General features: G+C 40.2%; 1 protein-coding gene and 1 long non-coding RNA gene across 6 annotated transcripts in view; one reads left to right on the top strand and one right to left on the bottom strand.

The window, feature by feature from the left end:
• Positions 1-25,494, bottom strand: part of LOC140210700 (rifampicin phosphotransferase-like) — a 208,439-nt gene that overhangs the window by 148,007 nt on the left and 34,938 nt on the right. For 4 of the 5 annotated variants that reach the window (XM_072279895.1, XM_072279897.1, XM_072279896.1 and 1 more), the window contains exons 5-7: positions 23,872-23,985; positions 17,472-17,587; positions 11,833-11,888 (exon numbers count right to left, since the gene is read on the bottom strand). In XM_072279895.1, coding sequence (XP_072135996.1) covers positions 11,833-11,888; positions 17,472-17,587; positions 23,872-23,985 — 286 coding nt within the window. Of the gene's footprint in view, positions 1-11,832; positions 11,889-17,471; positions 17,588-23,871; positions 23,986-24,101; positions 24,205-25,494 lie in introns of those variants that run through there. The other variant, XM_072279899.1, reaches the window with a different exon arrangement.
• On the top strand, positions 64-25,158 carry LOC140210703 (uncharacterized). The gene is made up of 3 exons (XR_011889283.1): positions 64-182; positions 21,152-21,255; positions 24,449-25,158. It is a non-coding gene; the product is annotated as an uncharacterized lncRNA (long non-coding RNA).

Genomic DNA, 25,494 nt, shown 5'->3' with positions numbered 1-25,494 from the left:
TCAACCGTCACCACTAATTTATGCTTCAGAATAAAGTTCCAAGTCCCCACTGTTTCTCAAGGACAACAAGGGATGGAAGATAAATGGTGAACTTGGCAGCAAAACCCATGTTCCCAGAAAGAACCAAAATATTCACTTCAAGTACAAATAAAATGAACATTTGGAGGAGCCTACCGACAAAGGTAACTAAAAATGAAAGCAAATGCCATTACATAATATTTACCATACACCTCAAAGTTAATTGATGAAATTGTATGTCATTTAGGTAACAAATATCTCAATCTCCTGCAATTTTGTAACACAATGATTCAACTAAGTTGAATCATTCTGTGTTGCAAAATTTACTGGAGATAGTTTATTCCGCCAGCTTTCATTATGGATTTATGTTTCTTCTTTCTGAACTAATTTAATGAAATAACAAAAATAATAATCTTTTAGAGATGTCTTTACTGATTAAAAGTCTTAATTGCTTGGCATTAACTTACAATATGAAATACTGTCAATTTGTCATGTATAAACCATGAAAGAAATATCTACAGCGAAATCCCTAACACATTGCCAATACAAATTAAGATTATCAACAAGACACACAAAATGGTGGAGGAATTCAGCAGGTCAGGCAGCATCTATGGAAATGAATAAACAGTCAATGTTTCAGGCTGAGACCCTTCTTCAGTACTGAAAAGGAAGAGGGGAGATGCCAGAATAGAAAAAGCTGAGGGAGGGGAATGGGGATAGTTAGAAGTTAGATGAAGCCAGGTGTTGGAAACGGTTGGAGGAAAAGGAATCTGATAGGAGAGGAGAGTGGACCTTTGGAGAAAGGGAAGAAGGAGGCGCACCAGGAGGTGACAGGCAGATGAGGAGAAGAGGCCAGAGTGGGGGAAATAGAAGAGGGAATGAGGATGGAAAAATAGTTTCCAGAAGGAGAAGTAGATATTCATGCCATGAAGTTGGAAGTTACCTACGAGGCATATGAGGTGTTGCTCCTCCACCCCAAGAGTGGCTTCAGCGTGGCAAAAGATGATGCTATGGACTCACATTTTGGAATGCGATTGGGGATATGAACGAAAATGGTTGGCCACCAGGAAATTCTGCTTTTGGTAGATGGAGTGGAAGTACTCAACAAAACAGACCTCAGTTTGCCTCAGGTATCACCAATGCAGAGGATGCCACATCGGGAGCACCCAATATAATAGATGACCCCCAACAGATTTGCAGGTGAAATTGTTGCCTCACCTGAAGCACTGTTTGGGCCCATGAATGGAGGTAAGGGAGGGACTTCCGCCTGCAGCTCAATGGAGTAATACATAAATTTTGAAACTGCCTTCAATTCCTCCTTTTCCCCAGTCTAAACTTTGAGTTGTTTAACTTTTATTTTTTGGATCTTGGAGGGAAATAGTGGTCATTATGTCATATCCCTTAAGAAGTGGAAAACAGCTTTTTGAACCCAGCAATGGAAAGGGAAAAACTTCAAAAGAAAAATCAGAAGATATGCCTGTCTGGGCTGAGCGTTTGGAACATGCATTGATGGGTCTCGACAACAAAATGGACAATAACACTTCTAAGTTGAAGTCATTCCGACAGAGTTTACAGACTATTGAGGAAAATATTGTATCCTTGAATACTGAGTTTAAAGAATCGAAACGTCAGATTGGGGATATTTCAACCCGCTTGGAACAGGCTGAACGCAAAATTGTCGATTTAGAAGCAAAATTGCGTAGAAATAACATTTGAATTGTGGGTCTTAGAGAAGGCTCTGAGAATGGGAATTTATTGAATTATTTTGCCAATTTGTTTCAAATTCTGTTTCTGGATATTCTATCTCAGCCTCCCGATATTGAAAGAGCTCACAGAATTTTCACTTCATCAGATAAAGCTCGACCAATTTTAGTCAACTTTCTTCACTTTAAAGTTAAAGACTAAATCATAAAATGTGCAAGAAAACAGAAAGTTTTTAAATCTAACGGTTCCTAGATCTGTTTTTATGAAGATTATCCACGGGAAGTTATGGAACAACAGATCAAATACATATCTGTCATGAAGATCGCACATGAAAAAAAGACTTTTTCCATCTCTGAGATTTCCAGTGAAATTAAAATTATTTCCTAAAGATTCTACTCCTCGTGTCTTCTTGGATCCCCCAGCAGCATCGGATTTTGTCAACTCCATTGTGGAATCGGCTAATGTATGAAGGATATTAGAGTTGCTGAATAATTTTCTGAAAGAAAACAGGCTTTGAAGATTTCGGTATGCTGAAGATATCCTTTGATCGATGGATTACTTAAAGAAGAGGTGATCTTCTTGGTTTGACTAAAGAATGACTTTTTTTTAAAAGTCTGTTTAGTATATGGAGTGAATTAATATAGCGGATAGATTGTTAACTGGTTTGGTTATCTGTTTCTATCTTCCTTTTTCTTTATTAAGTGATAGCTTGCTTACAGTTTATATAGACTTTTTTCTTATATTATGGAGTGTTTAGTAATAGATAATTAGCTTCAGTTCTTTTGTTAAATAGGGTAGTAAGTTAAGGAATAGTGGCGCTGCTTTTCTCCCTTTAGAGATTAAACTGTGGGCTAATTGCTTTGGCATCTTTGGAGATTTATTTTTCCATTCCCTAGTTTGTTTTCAATGATTAAGTATAAACATTTTTTTCTTCTTTGCTGGGCTTTCTTATCTTAAGGTTACATATGTTCTTTGTAAAGGGGAGGGGGGAATTGAGAGTAAAAACTTTTAAATCATTATTTAAATTGAGTGGCACGCGGAGTTCCGTCCTTTTGCTTTTCTTCCTGGGGATGCGTTCCAGCCTTTTTTCTCCTTTGCCAGATTTCTATCTTTGGGGATGGTGGGAGGTTTGGGGGTATTTTTGCATTTGGGGGTTTATCGTGGGATTTTATTTTTTTCACACACATTTCCTGTATTTTTTCCCATTATGGAGTTCCGGAGTATGCGTGTTTTCTATTTGGTTATACTCATCACCGCCATCTTTGATTAGCCCGCAATGGTATGCGTGTGTTTCCATGTTTAAGAATAATATTCAATGGTACTTAAACAAATAAACATCATTAGTTGGAATGTACATGGCTGTTGTTTAAACCCTTTGATTGACAAGAGTTCAACCAATCAGCAGCTTCCGAGTCGTTCGGCAACACTTATTAATTCCTTTTTAATTGATTATGGCTTGATAGAAATCTGGAGAAATTTATATCCTAATGATAGAGATTATTCTTTTTATTCACATGTTCATAATAAATATTCGAGAATTGATTATTTTATAGCTGATTTCTGATTTTTGTCCAAAGTCCAGAAATGTGAATATGATGCTATTGCTGTATCGGATCATGCGCCCTTAAGCCTAACTTTTGAGTTAAATGATGTTAGTAATGTAAATTTGCCTTGGTGCTTTCCAGAAAATTTATTACAAAGTTCGGACTTTGTTAAGTTTATGGAGATTCAGATAAAAGATTTCTTTCTTCTTAATAATACAGGAGATGTTTCGAAATTTATTATATGCAATACACTTAAAGCATATTTGCGAGGTCAGATAATATCCTATTTGGCTAAACTCAAGAAACAGACAAAAATAGTGTTAGATAGAATTTCAAAACAAATTAAAGACCTGGATAACACTTATGCAGTTTATCCTAATGTTGATTGATTTAAACAAAGGGTTGAACTTCAATCACAATATAATTTACTATTAACTTATCCTATTGAAAGAAATTTGCTTAAATTAAAAAAGTCAATTTTATGTGTTTGGAGATAAAAGTAACAAGCTATTAGCATCTCAACTTAAAGCAGATAGAGCTATGACAAATTTTAAAAATTCATAACGGAGATGGTAGTTTAGCTTGTAATGATGAAGATATTAATAAAATTTTTCAAGACTATTACAGTGAACTCTATAAATCTCAGTTTCCAGCTGACCCTTCTAATATGTATGTCTTTTTACAAAAGATTGATTTTCCTAGAATATCTGTTGAAGATCAGCAAATTCTTGATGCTCCTTTTACTGAAAGAGAAATTCAGAAAGCTATTCTTTCACTGCAACCTGGTAAAGCTCCTGGATTGGTTGGTTTTTCTGTAGGATTTTATAAAAAATTTGAAGATTTGCTTACTCCTTATATGTTGGAAATGCTTAAAGATTCTTTTCTGCTAGGAGAGTTACCTTCTACATTTTATGAAGCTTCTATTTCTTTGATTCTTAAGAAAGATAAAGACCCTACTGATTGTGCTTCATATAGACCTATTTCATTATTAAATGTGGATGCTAAAATTCTTTCAAAAATAATGGTTAATTGGATGGAGAATATACTAGCTAAAATTATTTCTCAGGATCAAACAGGTTTTATAAAAGGTGTTATTCTTTTTCTAACACTCGGAGATTGTTAAATATTATATACTCAACCCTCTCTAAGGCTCCCCAATGTGTTGTTTCTCTAGATGCTGAAAAGGCATTTGATAGAGTTGAATGGAAATATCTATTTAAAGTTTTAGAGAAATTTAGCTTTGGTACTAATTTTAATAAATGGATTAGATTGATATATAAAAGCCCTATTGCCACTGTTATTACTAATAACAGTAGATCCCCCTTTTTCCAACTTTCGCGGGGTACGAGACAAGGATGTCCGTTAAGCCCTTTGTTATTTAATTTAATGTTGGAACCTTTGGCTACTGCACTTTGTGAAGCTAAAAATATTCAAGGAATTTCTATAAATGGGACTATTCATAAGATCTCCCTTTATGTGGATGATCTTTTGGTTTATGTTTCGAATCCTGAAGAATCTATTCCTAGTTTATTGAAATTATTAAATGAATTTGGATTATTTTCAGGATATAAATTAAACCTGCATAAAAGTGAATTATTTCCTTTAAATGATTCTGCTTCTACATATGATGACATTCCTTTTAAAGTTACGGATTCTTTTAAATATTTAGATATTATCATCACTAAAAATTATGGAGACCTTTATAGAGCTAATTTAGTTCCCTTAGTGGATTTTATGAAAGAGGTTTTTTCTAGATGGAATCCACTTACAGTTTCGTTAGTCAGTCGAATTCATGCAGTTAAAATGATTATTTTACCAAAATTTTTATATGTATTTCAAAATATTCCTATTTTTCTAACTAAGAAGTTTTTTGATCAGGTTGACTCTATTATTTCATCTTTTGTTTGGAATAATAAAGACCAAGAATTCAAAAATGTCATTTACAAAAATTAAAAAAGGATGGAGGTCTTACTTTGCCTAATTTAAGAATATATTATTGGATGGTTAATATACGTTATGCATGTTCTTGGTTATATTGGACCGATAAAAAGGAACGACCACCATGGGTTGATCTGGAATTGAAAATTGTGAAACAATTTCATTTAACTTCATTATTTGGAGCTCCTTTACCTGTACAATTAGCCAAAATTTCTACTTTAAATATAAATCCTATGATTAAGCTGTCATTACGAATCTGGTACCAGTTTCGTAAGTTTTTTAATCTTAAAAAATTTAACCTTCTTAGTTTAATTTATCGAAACTATTTATTTAAACCTTAACTTAGTGATCCTACCTTTTCTCTTTGGAGGAATAAAGGAATTTTTTCCTTTATGGATCTGTTTCAAGAAGGCCGATTGATGCCCTTTGAGAAATTAGTAACTAAATAATCTCTCTCATATTCACATTTTTTGCAATATCTTCAGGTCAGACATTTCTTACAAGAATATTTAAGTAATTTTCCATATATACAAGACTCTGACCTGTTAGACATTATTTTAAAAATGAACCCTTTAGTGAAAAGTTCTATTGGGAAAATTTATAATTTACTATTACAACAGGATAACTATCCTTTACTTTAGATTAAGCAAGATTGGGAAAGAGAGCTTAACATGACCTTGATAACAAAGGATTGGTTGCAAATTTTGAAGTTGGTCAACTCCTCGTCGATCTGTGCCAGTCATTCTCTAATTCAATTTAAAATTGTACATCGTTATTATTTGACAAAGGAGAGATTGTCTAAAATATTTCCTAAGGCAAATAGTCAGTGTGATAGATGTAAAACTGAGATAGCTACACTGACGCATTTTATTTTGGCCGTGTTCTGTATTGAAACAGTTTTGGAAATCTATTTTTTCTACAATTTCTAAAGCTTTAAAAATCAATTTACAACCTAATAAATTGACAGTTTTGTTTGGTATAATTCCTCAATATATTCACGGTATTTCTATATCAGACCAACACGCAATTGCATTTGTCACATTATTGGCTAGAAAGGCTGTATTATTAAAGTGGAAAGATGCCTCTACTCCCACTTTGATACAATGGTTCACTCAGGTGATGTTATGTCTTAGTTTGGAAAAAATTAGAAGCCGAACTTTTGATCCTAGATTTGACTTTGGGGTCTTTTGCCCGTTATTGTCATTTGATTTGAGTTAATTAAGATGGTCCTTTTCTGATGCTTGGGTATATGGATTTGGTTGGCGGAATGATGTCTTTTTTTATGCAAGCTTGTATGGCGTAAAGCTCCGGGTTTGTGCTCCAACTGGGTTTTTTTCCCCGTTTTTTTGTTATTAGGGTTTTTTTTGTTTTAGTTAGTAGGGGTTCTTTTTTCTTTCTTTTTTCCAAAAAAATAGCTTTAACATTTTGTTTTTTTTTTTATTATTGATATATTTGTCAGTTTGGTTGATGGTTTAACTCTTATTCTACATATGGATATGTTGTCTTGATTATCTTGATGTATTTTTCTTTGTTGTTGATTTTCAATAATAATTAATAAAAAAGGTTTAAAAATGAAAATGGAGGTAAGGGAGGAGGTGAATGGGCAGGGGTAGCATTTCTGTCACTTAATGAGTAGGTGTGGTATTTTTGTTACTGAGTTCCTCAAACATTTTGTGTGTGTTGCTCTGGACTTCTGGCATCTGTAGAATCTCTTGTTTTCATCCAGCAGTTCCCTGGTCACCAAGACTGGCAGTCAATTTTTGTAACATTTCAAATGCAATTCATTACCTAAATTTAAAATCCCCAGCTGCTGTGATGAAATGCAAACTGATTACCCCAGATCAATAAATCAATCAATTAGCCTATGTGTAACCTGGGAAAAAGTACACACTCAGGACATCAAAGACATTTTTGGGTTTTAATTCCTTTATCGGTTTTCGATGTTTAAGTGCCAGAAGAGGGTCGCGAAACAAAACGAACTAATCTACAACCAGTTCTTGCCATTACAATCTCAGCTTAACTTTCGATTCACACCCTTCTGTATGAACAGAATTGATTATGCAGTATAAAAAATACCAGAACTAATACGGTAGTGGCAATCCTACTTGGATGGTGAGGAACTTGGTATAAGCCACGCTACCCAGCGTTGATTTCTTCATTCGTGGAAATCTTTCCTCACCATGCCCAGCACACTCTGGGAGAAACCAGAATCCAATGCCTTACCACATCTTCAGCAGAAAGCAAAATGGTCTCCCCACTATCCCGTGCGTGCGGAATGACAGCACCGTCTCCCTTAAAGGCACAGACAACTATTCTAGCATTACCCGGATAGATGGCTAAGTACACTTTTAACGATACTGAATAAGATCCGACGGTCACCTGGTTACATTCTCCCCTGCATTCAAGTAATTATGCTCGATTACTCGCTCACTACAAGGGTACTTTTAACCTCCTTAACTGCTTCTCTAAAGAGAACTGAACTGAGACTAGCCAGTCATGTTTCCGGTCCACCGTCTGTTCTTGTCCCAACAGAGCATCCACGGGCAAGGGGGGATCCACCCCAAACAACAGACAGTAAGGTGAATACCCGGTGGCAGCGTGAGATGTCGCATTATATGCATACACCAACTCGGGTAGATGTTCTGGCCGTCTGCGCTTCTTTTCTGGAGGCAATGTACGCAACAAATCATGCATCGTCCTGTTGAAATGCTCGCACTGCGCGTTTCCAGTAGGATGATGAGGTGTGGTATGGCGGTTCTTTACCCGGTATAGCTTCTAAAGCTCAGCTACGACCTCACTTTCAAAGTTACAGCCCTGGTCAGAATGCAATCTCTCAGGGACACCGTACTTCATGAACCATTCCCTCAAGAGCACCCTTGCTGTGGTGTCCGCCTTTTGATCCCGAGTCGGAAATGCTTGGGTGAATGTAGTGAAAACGTCTGTGACCACTAAGACACTCTCACACCCATCACTTGCTGGTTCCAACACAGTGAAATCTACTGCTACAACTTCAAGCGGCCTAGAAGCCAGAAATGACTTCATGGGGGGGGGGGGGGGGGCAGATCCTCGGCTGCGGCATCTTAGTTAGTATACAACGTGGACAGTTTTTGACCCACCGTGCCACATCGTGTACACCCACCCAAAAACATCGGCTTCTCAATGACTGCAGAGTACTTTCTATGCCTTGATGGCCCATAGAGTCATGTACATACTCTAACACTTTGCTCCTCACGCTGTTAGGTACCAGAAGCTGGTAACACTCCCCAAGCTTCTCATCCTCAACTACCCTACACAGTAACCCTTTACGCTCCCTGATACTGTCCCAGTGCCTTAACAGAGACAAAACGGGTTTAGGCAGAGTTTTACGCTCCTGGCCACTCAGCTTCCTTTTCTGATCCCATAAGTCTCTTAGGACACCTAACACAGGGTCCTGCTGCTGAAAAGTCCCCATTAGAATAACCTGGGAGGGCTGGAGTGTTCCCTTGCGTCGGACCACTTACATCACCAGTACCAGCTTCCCAGGCTCGAATTTGCTTAACCCTACAGCTGTTAAGACCAGCGGTAACCAGTGCCGGGTCACGGGCAGTGCCGCGATTGATCAAACTACAGATCACCACAGCCCCATCGAACTCCGCATCCTCTGAAGCAGGCTCAGGCTCCCCTGCAAATGGCTGCCTAGAGAGTGCATCAGCCACGGGATTGCTCCGACCCGGACGATACTGGACATCGAAGTCAAGCGCTGCGTAGACAAGTTGCTTACACTGGCTGATAATGTTCATGCCTACAATACATGGGACAGGGGGTTCGGTGCTAACAGGATCCCTGACTACTAGAAAACCACAACTGGGTATCTTCATGCCCATTGCTTGAACCTCTAGCTCTAGAATCCCAAGGTAAGGAACATCAAGACCGTTTGCAGCTGCAAGCCTAAGCCAGCCAGCAGTGGACAACATATCCTCATCCTCTCCATTCAAGTGTTCTCGAAAGAACTGCTCGGTCAGGGTGCTTACCTGACTACGTGTGTCCAACAGACAATGGACAGCAACACCTGATACTTCAAGCTCCACAAGTGGACATGTCCCTACAGCGACTGGTCACAGGGTAGCTGTACATAATCTGTATCTATGAGGTTCCGCCAAATTGCCCAACTCCCAACCTCTTGAGGGCAGGAGGATGCAGACTCCACTTCCCTTGCACCTCACTTCTGTGGGCAATTCTTGGCCAAATTCCCTCCCACCTGACACTTGAAACATATTGGCTGCCCATCTTCTGTGAACCTAGGCTGTAAATTACGTCCGCTGCTTGTAGTGTGTGTAAAATCCCTCTGTACAGTGAGATCTTTCACTGCTTGAGTCAATTCACAAAGGGCTTTGCCCTGCTCTGCGACCACTTTAAGGACATCATCTAGTGTGACAGACTCAGATTCCTGAGCTTTAAGAATCGAGCATTGTGCCTGGCCGCTGCTACACTTTGACTTTCCAGACCTTGTATTTCCCAGGAGCTCTTCTATGAGCCACAGATGAACGTCTTCTCCCATTTATATCATTGAGGACTCATGGTGGCCCCGCACAAATCTGTGGAGCTCCCTTCTGAGGGAAGGATCCCCGATCCCCTCTATAAATTGATCTCTTAGCACCACCCTCTCATTGGTCACGGCATCAGGGGAGTGCTTCAGTAGCAAGTTTAGAGCTTGGGCTAGGGCATGTGAAAACTCTCTTATATCTCCACCCTCATGCTGTTTGCGACTGTAGAAGCTATGCCACAGCTGGGGTGCACTACGCTTGTCTCTGAAAGCTTCCCTGAGGTAGATGAACAAGTCATCGGCGGGGTCTTCCCCAGCATCTCTGCGCATACGTGCTTCCTCTAAGGCTGCACCCTGAGCAGGGACGTAACAAAGTCACACTGATCCTGGTCAGACTGATTTCTACCATGAAGTGCATGTTGTACTTCTTCAATAAAGTCATCAACAGACCTCCCATCCTTCTCAGCATCCCCCGTAAATGGAACAATGTGTCTTTCCCTTGGGACATATACATAGGACCTTTTGCTTAATTTATCAATGGTTGCCTTGGCTTCATCATACCTACTACGCAATTCACTGATTTGGTCATTCAAATCAAGTTCAACTGGTGTGTCCTCTGAGCGTGACATAGTACAAGCTCAAGTCTTTAAACTTCACACAAGCCTGCAAAAGGGAGCTGCTGCAAACGCGCTACCTTCACGGCCCACCGTTCCCTGGGTCCACGTCACCGCTCTGCGTCCTAATGTCAGTCGCTGGCGTCCCGGCCTGTTCCAGAGGCTCCAGCACGCTTTCCATGAGGCAACAGGCTCTCTCCTTCCGCCAGACGGAACGCGGTCCTGTCTTCACCACTACCGTATTAGGTATTGTGTATTATACTGCATATCACAATCGGAGACCCTCTAAACTGGCTTGGAATTAGCCCCACTCCTGGTACCAGATTTTGTAGCCTGGGGAAAAGTACACACTCAGGACAACAAAGACTTTTTCAGGTTTTAATTCCTTTATCGGTTTTTGATGTTTAAGTGCCAGAAGAGGGTCATGAAACAAAACGAACGAATCTACAGCTAGTTCTTGCTGTTACAATCTCAGTTTAACTTCGATCCACACCCTTGTGTATGAACAGAATTGCATATGCAGTATAAAAAATACCAAAACTAATACGGTACTAATACGGTACAAATACGGTTGTGGCAATCCTACTTGGATGGTGAGGAACTTGGTATAAGCCATACTATCCCAAGTTGATTTCTTCGCTCGTGGAAATCTTTCCTCACCAGCACACTCTGGGAGAAACCAGATTCCAACGCCTTACCACATCTTCAGCAAAAAGCAAAATGGTCTCCCCACTATCCCACGCGTGCAGAATGACATCACCATCTCCCTTAAAGCCACAGACAACTATCCTAGCATCACCTAGATGAATGCCTAAGTACACTTTTAACGATGACTCTCCTAATGATTTATACTGCTCTTCTCATCAACACAGTAATATTGCTAACGTAAGCACCCCTAGTCTAAATGTTTGTTTTTTTTGTTTTCTTTTGGAAAATAGAGAATTAACACAAGTAAAGGGAAAGATTTGGGAAAGGGATAAAAAAAATGAAAAAATTAAATAAGTACCTAGGGATTGGATAATTATGTCTGCGGGCAGGAGCAAGCATGAACAAATTAGGATATAAACACCTACAATGGTTGATACATAGGCTTATATACAACATTTTGGACCAGTGGAAATGGTCCAGAAGGGTTATATGGAAACTATTATTACCATTTTTCTTAACAACTAATTCCATTACTTAGCCTAATAGGTTAGATTTACCACAGTACATAATTATCTATTTAAATGTTTATTTTCCTTTTATATCATCTCAATGTGTACTTAAGAATGTATAAATAATTGTAGTTTTATACATATAAAAAAATGGAAAAGGTTATATGTGTGAAAAAAGTACATGATATTTGTGAATTCCTTATCCAAATAAAAATAAAATTTTAAAAAAAAGATCTGACGGTCACCCGGTTACATTTGAATAATTTCCATTCTCAATAGATCACATGATTCTTTAAATATTTCCAAGATTTGTTGAAAAATATTAGATTAATTACCTCAAAATGTGCAAAAACCATAATATATCGATACAGATCCGCCCAATTCCTGATGCCTGCAATGAAATCAAATTATTAAAATAATTAGAATCTATTGTATAATTTTGTAAATTATACACATGAATACTCTACCCAGAGCATCATCAACAGTTAGGTCTGTGATCTAGCTTATTCCTTCTCCAAAGAGATAACAAGGTAGTTAACACTAAAGCATAAGAATTCACAACTACATAACACAATTGGCAGGACTAAAGATTAATTCCCTGTCCACAGCTGTTTGAAGATTTGTATTAGCTTAAATAATAATGCCACTGAGGGGAAGATTTCTGGTCACTGCAGGAAAGAATTGTCAATTTTAGAAAGATGCAGAAGAGATTCATAGAACAGTACAGCACAGTGTGGCCCTTCAGCTTCCACTCACCTACACACTAGGGCCAATTTATAGGGGCCAATTAATCTCCCTATTGAACAACTTTGGGAAGTGGGGGGAAAACAAGGCACCTACAGTACTGTGCAAAGGTCTTAGGTATATACTGTAATATAGCTAGGGTGCCTAAGATTTTTACACAATACTGCATTTGTTAACGTGAAGTGGATAGCAAGTTTGTAAACCTGGCTGGAACAAAGTGTCACACACAAAATGCTGGAGGAACTCAGCAGGCCAGGTAGCATCTATGGAAAAGAGTAAACAATCAATGTTTTGGGCAAAGACCCCTCATCTTGGTCTGAAACATCAACTATTGACTCTTTTAGTCATAGTCATAGTCATACTTTATTGATCCCGAGGGAAATTGGTTTTCATTACAGTTGCACCATAAATAATTAAATAGTAATATGTAAATTATGCCAGGAAATATGTCCAGGACCAGCCTATCGGCTCAGGGTGTCCGACCCTCCAAGGGAGGAGTTGTAAAGTTTGATGGCCACAGGCAGGAATGACTTCCTATGACGCTCTGTGTTGCATCTCGGTGGAATGAGTCTCTGGCTGAATGTCCTTCTGTGCCCAACCAGTCCATTATGTAGTGGATGGGAGACATTATCCAAGATGGCATGCAAATTAGACAGCATCCTCTTTTCAGACACCACCGTCAGAAAGTCCAGTTCCATCCCCACAACATCACTGGCCTTACGAATGAGTTTGTTGAGTCTGTTGGTGTCTGCTACCCTCTGCCTGCTGCCCCAGTACACAACAGCAAACATGATCGCACTGGCCACCACAGACTCGGAGAACATCCTCAGCATCGTCCGACAGATGTTAAAGGACTTCAGTCTCCTCAGAAAATAGAGACGGCTCTGACCCTTCTTGTAGACAGCCTCAGTGTTCTTTGACCAGTCCAGTTTATTGTCAATTCGTATCCCCAGGTATTTGTAACCCTCCACCATGTCCACACTGACCCCCGGATGGAAACAGGGGTCACTAGACATTGCCTGGTCTGCTGAGTTCCTTCAGCATTTTGTGTGTGTTTCCTTGGATTTCCATGAGCTGCAGACTCTCTTGTCTTTGATGAGCAAAGATTGTTGAGAATGGGAGGGTGCAGCACCGTGGGAGGGGTGTGGGACAGGTGGCAGAGAAGGAATGCCAGGGTCGGGGCATGCTGCAGTTACAGACATACACAGCCCTGGGACACCAGACAAGGTCATTTGATTTCAAACAATTGGCTTATTGATCATCACAGAATGTCTCTCTGCTGCTTCCTGCTCCTTCCCCTCTGTCTTCCCTCTTTTTCCAACCATGATTCCCCTCCCCATCCTTTTCCAGTCCACAATAGAGATTACATCACTCACAAATGTCATGAAATTTGTTTTTTTTTTGTGGTAGAACTACAAGGCAATACATAAAATTACTACAGTACCGTGCAAAAGTCTTAGGCACCCCAGCTATATATACGTGTCTAAGACAAACCTACTCCACTATCTATTTAAATCCTTACCCCTACTCAGCTCATTACCCTCCAATATTCTTACATCCACGTGCCTACCCTTTTAAATGGCCCTATTGTATCCACCTACATCCCCACCCTAGGCACTGCAATCCAAGCACCCATTATTTTTTGTATAAAACAACCTAACCAAGATCTCCCTTAAACTTTTCTCCACTCACCTACAACAGATGTTCTCTGATATTGGCAGAGAAGTGGATCGGTCAGCTGCAATCATTCTCCCCCCCCCCCCACATCCTGGGAAAAAGGACGGTGTCAAAAGGCTCACTTCTGTGCCATACAAATTTATGACTCTGAAGTATAGCTGTTCTGGACAGGGACTTCTGACTAGGCAAAGGCAAACATTTTAAGAAAGTCTGGAGCATCCAGATCGGTATTTGAAACATGCATCAGTTCAAATTACCCTTGCATGGTAGAATTTTACAGTAACACTGATTTGTATTGCACATGAAATGATATCACTGCTCCCCTGACTACCCTTTTACCCTGGTGGACCTACATTACACACCTGAAAAACCACCTGATAGCTTTTCAACATGAACAAACTGGACATGGAGGTACCACTTTATTTCAGCAACCAGTATTTATCAGCTTGAAAGTTTAAAAAAAATAGAATTTGTAAATCTGAAATCTAAACATAGAATGTTGGACAAGCTCAGCAGGTCAGGCAATACCTATAGAAGGCTGACAACAGAATTAATGCCTCAGGTCAACAACCTTTCATCAAGACCCAGAAATATGAGAAAACAGGCAAAAATTGTGCTGTACAGAAGAGAGATGAAAAAAGAAAGGAATTCTCTGTGAAAGCGTTTTGAATCACATGATGGAAGATTTGCAATTAACAGGCTTTCACCACCCTCTCTAAGCTCGATGTGTCACCAGATACTACCCTGAGATTCATTTTCTCGCAGGCATTCAGCCAGACTAACAGAGAAACACAATAGAGTCAATGATAAACTACACACAACCTGACAAACAACTAATCTGTAAAAATAGAATTAAAAAAAAACAATCACTCAATCTGAGAACATGAGTTGTAGAGTCTTTGAAAATGAGTCCATAGGTTGTGGAATCAGTTCAGAGTTGAGGTGAGTGAAGTTATCCACACAAAAAAAATGCTGGAGGAACTCAACAGTCCAGGCAGCGCCAATGGAAAAGAGTAAAGAGCTAATGTTTCAGGCCGAGACCCTTCATCAGAATTGAATCTGCGTTCCCAGCATCTGCAGATTTTCTCATATTTGTGAAGTTATCCACACCTGTACAGAAGCCTGATGGTTGAAGGTTATAACTGTTCCTGAACCTGGTGATGTGAGACTACCCGATCGCAGCAGTGAGAAGACAGAATAATCTGAATGGTGGGAATCCCAGACGATGGGTTCCTTTTCTCATGCCAGCACTTCTTGTAGTTGCACTTGCATCATTCAGTCTCTTGATCTCAGTCATTTCTTCTCTCCATCCCTTCTCCTTTGCCTCCCTTTCCCATTTCTGGTGAAATATGATCAACTTGATTTTCCTCCACAAACGCTGTTAAGTGTTTCCAATATTTTCTATTTTAATATAAGCATGGAGTTACTCGAATGATTTAAACCAATTTATCATGATGCTATGGTAACTTCATTGTAAGTTCACAATTAAATTTCATGGGAAACAGCTATAATTTTATGAAGTATTTTCCTCTTCTACCTCCCATGCCTTTCATTATACTGTATGCAACAATGGGGAGAAATGTGCAATATATTTGATGACTGATTTTAAAGAGGGATGGCATTCTCTTCTTGCACCTAGTGAAGCACTGTGATACAGAAGTACTGTTTTAATCTTCTTCCAAAGTACAAAAGGACAGTCTGTATGCTAAGTTTTATATACTCGCCAATCTTGCAATCACATATAATGAATGGTCTGTTGTGATGAGCCAACACTCAGGTTGAAGGAACAACACCTTATATTCCGTCTGGGTGTCCTACAACCTGATGGCATGAGCATTGATTTTTTCAAAATTCTAGTAATGCCCCCCCACATCACCATTCCACATCCTCTTTTCCCTCTCCCTCTCTCACCTTATCTCCTTGCCTGCCTATCACCTTCCTCTGGTGCTCCCCCCCCTTTTCTTTCTTCCATCGCCTTCTGTCCTCTCCTATCAAATTCCCTCTTCTCCAGCCCAGTATCTCTTTCACCAATTAATTTCCCAGCTCTTTACTTCACCCCTCCCCCTCCCAGTTTCACCCATCACCTTGTGTTTCTCTCTCCCCTCCCCCTGCCTCTTAACTCTACTCCTCATCTTCCTTTCTCCAGACCTGCTTAAGTGTCTCAGCCCAAAATGTCGACAGTACTCTTTTCGACAGATGCTCCCTGGCCTGCTGAGTTTCTCCAGTACTTTTTGGTGTTGCTGGGATTTCCAGCATCTGCAGATTTTCTCCTGTTTGTGATTTGCTCTTATGAGGTGATCAGATCTGCAGTGTGTCTAGGTCACACCACCAATCCACCATGTTGATTCCATTCATAATCACAGCAATCTCCAAACTGCTGAAAATTGATCTTGTGTAACAAGACAGAACAGAATCAAGGTGCATTATATTAAGAAATGTAGATAATGATGTATACACATTTTTATATTAACAACCAGTCATGTTGAAAAATTGCTGAGAATTGATTGGACATCAAATACCATCTCAAGTACCATCTCATAATGTAGCTCAAATACCATTTATTAATTTGCTGATGATACAACCATTGTTGGTAAAAACTCAGATGGAGATGAGAGGGCATACAGGAGCGAGATATGCCAACTAGTGGAGTGGTGCTGCAGCAACAACCTTGCATTCAACGTCAGTAAGACGAAAGAGCTGATTGTGGACTTCAGGAAGGGTAAGACGAAGGAACACACACCAATCCTCATAGAGGGATCAGAAGTGGAGAGAGTGAGCAGTTTCAAGTTCCTAGGTGTCAAGGTCTCTGAGGACCTAACCTGGTCCCAACATATTGATGCAGTTATAAAGAAGGCAAGACAGCGACAATACTTCATTAGCAGTTTGAAGAGATTTGGCATGTCAACAAATATATTCAAAAAATTCTATAGATGTACTGTGGAGAACATTCTGACAGGCTGCATCACTCTTTGGTATGAGGTGGGGGGGCTACTGCACAGGACCAAAAGAAGCCTCAGAGGGTTGTAAATTTAGTCGGCTCCATCTTGGATACTAGCTTACAAAGTACCCAGGATATCCTCAAGGCGCAGTGTTTCAGAAAGGCAGCATCCATTATTAAGGACCTCCAGCAGCCAGGGCAGGCCCTTTTCTCACTGTTACCATCAGGTAGGAGGTACAGAAGCCTGAAGGCACACACTCAGCATTTCAGGAACGTCTTCTTCCCCTCTGCCATCTGATTCCTAAATGGACATTGAACCCGTGAACACTACCTCACTCCTTAAATACATTTTATTTCTGTTTCTTTTGCACAATTTTTAATCTATTCAATATATGTGAACTGTAATTGATTTACTTATTTATTTTATTATTATTATTATTCTATATTTTTTCCTCTTCTTCGATATTATGTATTGCATTGATCTGCCGCTAAGTTAACAAATTTCATGACACATGCCGGTGACAATAAACCGATTCCGATTCTTAAAAAAAAATGGACAGTTGATAAAACTGGCCAAATCTGTCCATCAGAGTTAGAAGATGAAATTTTCATTACCATAAGAATGGTCTCTAACTCCACGGAGAAGTAGTTCCTTTCTTTCATATCCTTCAATTTCAATTTCTCCAATGTACTGACCCCATTGCTCATAGTGTGTTTGCTGTCCATCGAATCTGAAACAAAAACAAACAAATTACTCAGGACTGCAAAGCATTCAGCAACAACAGTGGTGAAATATGTAGATGATTTTTTTTTGTCTTAATCGCAAGGCTCAGACTTCAACGTGAGCCAAACTCTTTTAATAAAAAAGTTAGGCTTCACACAAGTTACTGCAGCATTGTTATCAAAGCCAATGTAGTGTTAGCAACTGGAAATCTCAAATTAAAATACAAGGAATTGACAACCATATACAAAGTGAGTGTGAATTTGTACAATTGTTACGTACCCCGTAACTGGGTTGCCAAACCAGCAGAAATGGATCACTCAGTTGGAGTCTGGATTACTAGAACTTTTTATTAAAGAAACAAGCAACACAGTAATCGAAAGGATAATAAATGCAACAGTTCAGCAATGATAAACACACATGTGCACAGAATTAAGATAACAGCATCAATCAAGCTCTATCGTCGTCTAGGGGTAAATGACCAAATTTCAAAGTGACACAAAAGTTCAGTCCAATTTAGTTCAGTTCGCAGTAATCGTTGCCATGGCGATGGACAACGTGGGGAGAGAGAGAGATAGAACGGGAACGACTGATCATTCAAACACGGCTTCCACTCACAGACCGGCGATATTGCTCACAAGCAGCTTTCGGGCGGGTCCTTTGTGATGTCACCTGAGGTCACCGACTGTGACCCCTCCTCCAGATGCGGTCGATCCTCTGCAGTGAACCCGACACCCAAGCAAGGGCGGACACACACCGGGTTCCCGCTGATCGTACCTTTCCACCCTGTGCATTGTCCGGTACTTCCCACCGACTCGTGAGAGGCGCACCGCTTCCAGGGTCTCGTTACCTCGGGTGCCGTGTGTCGCCTTAGCGAACCGGTCCCTTTTTATCCCCCTGCTGGGATATCGCCTGTCCATCACTTCAAACAGTTCAGGGTTCAAAGGGGGAGCCGCTCCAGACAGCTCTCTCTCTCCCGTCCCTTCATTACACATCTCCAGACGCTGCTCCATTGTTCCTTATCTCTCCTTCCCCTGAGGACAGGTGGCAGACCAACTGCTAAAGTCACTGATGCTAACCCAGGCCAGCAAACATCTTGATTTTATGTGTATTCTCGTCACACAATGTACATCTCCGTGCATGTGCATGCAAACAAAAACAGAGCAATTGTTCCCTGGTGATTTATTGATTATTTGAGTAACACACAAATTGGTGGGTGAAAGGTCTTGGTGGAGAGGCTCAGCCCAAAATGTCTGGATCTACTAAAATTACTTAGAAATACACTTCCGGCAGGCAGCATGGCAAAGCCAATGGAAAAAAAAATGTATCGCCAGTACCGACTGTGGTCGAGGATAGGCAAATCTGAACTTTTTAGCCATTCCAATTCAAAACTTTGATGACAATATTCTTTCCTACATCATTGCTATAAGTTCACAGCTGGTAACCCATCTCTCCAATGGCTGCTCTCCAAGAAAACAATTTCTATAGGCCAGCCAGTCTGTGAGAACTAGTTTCACTCATCTTGAAAAGGTGAAACCCTCCACAGAATATCTCACACATAAGGCTAGATTTCCCCTTGGGTTTGGGGAGATAATTCAAAAAATGTATTGGACTGCTCTACAGCCCTCATCAACGTAGAGCTGGAATTCCACTAGATCTGGGGTCATGCAGAACTGCCCTCCCATCCCATTCTTATTCTGTTACTATATGGTCCTTTTCCATCAAAAATGATATGTCCACCAGGCTGATGATCCAACAATTGAGGCACTCTAGTTATGATCTTCCCATACATAGATGATGTCAAGCAACACACGTGAAAGTTGCTGGTGAACGCAGCAGGCCAGACAGTGTCTCTAGGAAGAGGTACAGTCAACTTTTCGGGCCGAGACCCTTCGTCAGGACTAACTGAAAGAAAAGCTAGTAAGAGATTTGAAAGTGGGAGGGGGAGGGGAGATCCAAAATGATAGGAGAAGACAGGAGGGGGAGAGATGGAGCCGAGAGCTGGACAGTTGATTGGCAAAAGGGATACGAGAGGATCATGGGACAGGAGGCCTAGGGAGAAGGAAAAGGGGGAGGGGGGGAAAACCCAGAGGATGGGCAAGGGGTATAGTGAGAGGGACAGAGGGAGAAAAAGGAGAGAAAGAAAAAGAATGTGTGTATATAAATAAATAACGGATGGGGTACGAGGGGGAGGTGGGAAATTAGCGGAAGTTTGAGAAGTCAATATTCATGCCATCAGGTTGGAGGCTACCCAGACGGAATATAAGGTGTTGTTCCTCCAACCTTTTCTTTCTCCCTAGGCCACAGTAACAGAGGATCAGAAAAAAACTTGGGCTAGAACCAAACACATGGACATCCTTCTTACTGCAAACCTGCAAAGTGCTAATCATTGTTCAACAACAGCTTCTTCCCCACTGCCATCTGGTTCTTGACCCGACATAAAAAAATCGAAATTCTAACTCAGCCCATAAATCCCTCAATTTGCACTAATACTGTTATGTTTACTTCTGTCAATTTTATTGTTCAAAGAAAATTTATTATCAAAGTACATATGTCACCATATACAACTCTGAAAGTAATTTTTTTGCCAGATACTCAATTTATTTACAAGGATGTTGCCTAGATTGGGGAGCATGCCTTATGAGAATAGGTTGAGTGAACTCGGCCTTTTTTCCCCTGGAGTGACGGAGGATGAGAGGTTACCTGATAGAGGTGTACAAGATAATGAGAGGCATTGATCATGTGGATAGTCAGAGGTTTTTTCCCCAGGGCTGGAATGGCTAGCATGAAAGGGCACAGTTTTAAGGTGCTTGGAAGTAGGTACAGAAGAGATGTCAGGGGCAAGTTTTTTTTTTTAAACGCAGAGTGTGGTGAGTGCGTGGAATTCACTGCCGGCGACGGTGGTGGAGGCGGATACGATAGGGTCTTTTAAGAGACTCCTGGACAGGTACATGGATCTCAGAAAAATAGGAGGGCTATGAGTAACGTTAAGTAATTTCTAAATTAAGGACATGTTTGGCACAGCTTTATGGGCCGAAGGGCCTGTATTGTGCTGTAGGTTTTCTATGTTTCTAAATCCAATTACCATAATAGAATCAATGAAAGACCATACCAATTGGGTACAAACCAAGTGTGCAAAAGATAATAAACTATGCAAATACAAAAAGAAATAAATATCGAGAATATGAGATGAAGAGTCCTTGAAAGTGAGTCCCTAGGTTGCGGAAGTATTTCAATGATGGGATAATTGATGTTGAGTGAAGTTATCCCCTTTGTTTCAAGAGCCTGATGGTTGAGGGATAATACTATTCCTGAAACTGGTGGTGTGAGTCCAGAGGTTCCTATACCTTCTTCCTGATGACAGCAGTGAGAAGACAGCACGACCCAAGTACTGGGGGCTTCATGTATAATTTAAGTTAGATTGTGCTCGTGTGTATTTAAGTGCATCATATTTTGAATGTCCTGTGCAGCTGCTGTATAAAGCTAATTTTCATGGTAATTGCAGTATATCCTGGGTTTGTATGCCTAAGACAATAAATTTGAACTATTGCACTCTTCGATTTCTCTTTCTCAGTCTCAAATAACCATTCAGGTTCTGTGATGCTGTGGGGGTGTGCGACATAAATCCCTGTCCTCTGCTGGCACTCCTGCAACAATGAATTGGTTGTGCTTGATTTGGTAAGTATGCCTGTGTAGCTTTATATTTCAACAGACTACTGTATGGGGAATGGCATGAGATTGTGTGGCTTAAGGTCCCTGTGTATCATGGCTGGGGGCTAGCCTCAGCTTGTGACATGGTGAATCTAGTGTCAACAGACCATGCAGATCTTGCCTTATAGCTCAAATAGCTTAGCATTCTAAAACATCTCAACATTCTGTCTCAAGCTTTCAACAGCCTGTCAGTTGGTTTCTTTTTCAGTTTCTGGTTTCAGCAACTGGTTGACGTACATTTTATAGGCTAGCATGTGCCTTATCTGTCTTCTCTCTGTTTGGGTTTGATAAATATTTGGGTCATTTGGGCTCCTCAACCCATCCAATCAGAGATATTCCCAGTAACCTAACCATTCCACCCACACTTAATATTAATTTGAATTCCCTTTGTTCTACTTCTGATGAAGCAGTTGAACTGAAATATTAACTCTGTGTTTTCATTTGATATCCGGTGTATTTAGACTACAAGACATCGGACCTGAGTTAGGCCATTTGACACATTGAGTCAGCACTGCTATTCAATTACATCTGATATATTTTCCCTCTTAGCCCCACTCTTCTGCCTTCTCTCCATAACCTTTGATGCCCATTCTAATCTATAACCTTTCAACTTCCACTTTAAGTAAACCCAATAGCTTGGACAGCACAGTTGTATGTGGCAATGAATTCAACAGATTCACTACCACACCCCCCCAGCTAAAAAATTCATCTTTATTCTAAAAAGATTCTCAGCTATTTTGAGGCTGTGCCTTCTGGTCTTAGACTATATCACTATTGGAAAAATCCCCTCCACATCCACTCTATATAAGCTTTTCAATATTCAATAGGTTTCAATGAGTTTCCCCCTCCAGCGAGTACAGGTCCAGAGCCATCAAACGCTCCTCATACATTAACAGATCCATTCCCAAGACCATTCTTATAAACCTGCTCTGGACTCTCTCCAATGCCAGCACATCCTTGTGATGGGGCCTAAAGCTGCTCACAATACCCTAAGTGTGACCTGCCCAATGCCTTACAAAGCCTCAACGTTACATCCTTCTTTTATATTCTAGTTCTCTAGAACTGAGTGCCAACACTCCCATTTGCCTTCCTCAACCCGCAAGTTGACTTGCAGGGAATATTGCACCAGGACTCCCAACTCCCTTTGCACTTCCGATGTCAGAATACACTCCCTGATTGGAAAACAATCTATGTCTTTATTCCTTCGATCAAAGTACTTTATCATACACTCCCCTACACTGCTTTCCATCTGCCATTTCATTGCCAGTTCTCCTAACCTGTTCAAGTCCTTCTTTAGACTTCCTGCTTCCTAAGTACTACCTGTCCCTCCACCTATCTTTGTACAAACTTGTCCACAAAGCCATCAATTCCAACAACCAGATTACTAACATATAACGTGTACGGTAGTGGACCTAACACTGACCCAACAGAACACCTGTTAGGGTTCCTGACATTTTCTATTTTAGTATCACTCTGCTAATATAGTTGAGATGAGATGCAGTCCAGGATTGTCAACTGAAACAAAAGCAATCCCGAACAATGTTCTCCAGCAGGAAATATACAGAGGATAAGGGTATAAATCAGGGACAGGATGGGTGAAACACTATGTACATGATCCAGGACAAAACATTAAATAAATCTGCAGGGAAGATGTTAAAACAGCAGGATTCTCAAAACAGAATATTAAATCAACAAGAAATGTCTTAACAAGGGATCACTCAGAACAACTGACAACAGTAGGATCAGTGAAGGATTTCAAATAGCACTGAATTTAATAGAACATTGAGAGCAATTAGGAAAAAAAGTAATGGATAAGAGATAGCTCGGGACATGTGAATGTGTGAGAGGAAACAAGGTCGATTGGTAATTAAAGTGAAATGCCAAAGGATGGGACAGTTCAGAACATAGTTAGTTAGCAAAAAGAAAAACAAAGCCAGGGGCAAAAAAAGCACAACCAGGAGGTTAGAAATGTCAGTCAGCAGATCACATATAGTTAATGGAAAAGAGACTGCACAAAGGCGGTGTTTAAAGCTGAGGCTGATATTTCTTGATTAGTAAAGGTGTCAGTGGGTATGTGAAGGAGGCAGGATATTGGGGTTAAAAAGGAAAATACTCAGCCATGACTGAGTGGCAAAGCTGACTTCATGGGCCGAAAGGCCTGATTCTGCTCCTATGTATGAGGGTCTACACCGTAGTCACCACTAGAGTTTGGAAGAATAGACTCTATTATCTTTATACAGGGATGTAAAGAACCTAATAAATATGTAATGTTTATAGTCTACATGCCTGTAACAGATTGATTTTTTTACAGTCTCAAACACCCGCTTAGGTTAGAATGAACTGAATTTTGAATGCAGGAAAACTTATAAGTGGTAGACTTTTTTTAAACCAAGCTCCCTTTCACAAACATCTAATGAATTATGGAATATTTTCTGAGATTTTCACTTTTCACTCTGAAACACTGGCATGTATTCTAATACTCAAGTCTACTCAAATCAATTCATTTTAAAGACAAGAACATAATGTTTAAAAAATATATTTATTTCTGGAAACGTCCCAAAACTTGAAGCTAGCTGTACTCACTTTTTCAGATTTTCCATGAACTTTAAACTCCACTTCTCTTTGGCAATGCTCTGAGCAAGGGCACTTGGATGAATGTCGGTGTCGAAATTAAAGACAGTGGAAAAGGATGTCCAGCTATCTCGTTAAAAAAAAGGGAAAGAAGTACTTTGGTTAGTGCACAGGAATAAACTAAATAGTTCCTTTCAGGCATCAACAATACTTCCTGTATCTACAAATGGTTGTATACAAACCCTTCAATAATTTATCTTAACCAGATTCATTGACTTCAGTGAGACTGTGAGCAGAAGTCTAATTTGTAGGTTATGTGGCATAAAGCTCATAGTTAATTCTTATGTTCTAGCATGCTTCTGAGGAAATGAGGGAACATCAGCAAATGAGATTTGTGTGGCCCATGCGTCATTCACTGAAAAAAAGTCAAAGTGCTCCAGGTTTGCGTCAAGCAGCAGCTGTTGGGCAACTCTCCAAAACTCAGGCTAATCTATCCATCACCAAAAGCAGACTCTCTAACTACTTTTTGACAACCAGATGATTGTTTTTTTTTTAAAATGTGATAAATGCAGGTCTTTTTTTTTCCCAGATGACTTAAGAAGGAGAAGTAATCAAGACATTATAACTAGGGCTTCCACTCAATCAAGACTGCACAATTTGAAGCTTACGTTGTAGTCAATGCCAATGGAATTCTGCATTGATGTCAAATGATCACAGAAAAAGAAGATCCTGCAAACAAATCAGATCATGGCCCCAATATGGGAGTTTCTGCTAATGGCATTCATTGGCAGATCTGCAAAATGGTTGGATTTTTCAGGTCCATGGACTTCAAACAGCATATGCTTTAAAAGTTTTGAATTTAAGAAAGAATTACAAGTATCTTTAAGGGAATATTCACTGCACTCCAATTTAATGAAAAATACTCTATATTTTTTAATCTTAAACATGAGAAAATCTGCAGATGCCAGAAATCCAAAGCAATACGCACAAAATGCTAGAGAAACTCAGCTTTTTGTGACAGACAGAGTGAAGGCGCTTGGTGAAGTGATCTCCCAATCTATGTCGGGTCTTACCCATATGCATGAGGCCACACTGAGTACATAGGATACAGTAAATGACTCCAACAGACTCTCAAGTGAAGTGTTGCCTCACCTGGAAGCACTGTTTGGGGCCCTGAATGCTAGTCAGGGATGAGGTGTAGGGGCAAGTGTGGCACCTGCTCTGCTTGCAAGGATAAGTGGGGAAAGGCGAATGGACAAGTAAGTTGTGTAAGGTGCAATGCCTGCAGATAGCAGAAAGTTGGGGGGGTGGGCGGGGAGTTGTGCCTGGTGGAGGGATCCCATTGCAGATGGAAATTATGGAGAATTATGAGTGAGGACAAGAGGAAACCCATCCCTAGTGTGGCAGCGGTAGGATGGGGTGACGGCAGATGTGCACAAAATGGAAGAGACACGGGTGAGGGCAGCATCGATGGTGAAGGAAGGGAACCCACTTTCTTTGAAGAAGGAGAACATATTCTGTCTGGGTAGGGGAGAGACAGAATGTCTGGTTATTTTAGGAACCATTGACATAAGAATCACCACATCTGTACTTTACTACAGAAACATATTATTGAAAGTTAGAAGCAGTAATCAT

This window comes from Mobula birostris, chromosome 15, assembly GCF_030028105.1.
Source record: "Mobula birostris isolate sMobBir1 chromosome 15, sMobBir1.hap1, whole genome shotgun sequence".
Taxonomy (NCBI): Eukaryota; Metazoa; Chordata; class Chondrichthyes; order Myliobatiformes; family Myliobatidae; genus Mobula; species Mobula birostris.
This window is presented reverse-complemented; position numbering and strand designations above follow the sequence as displayed.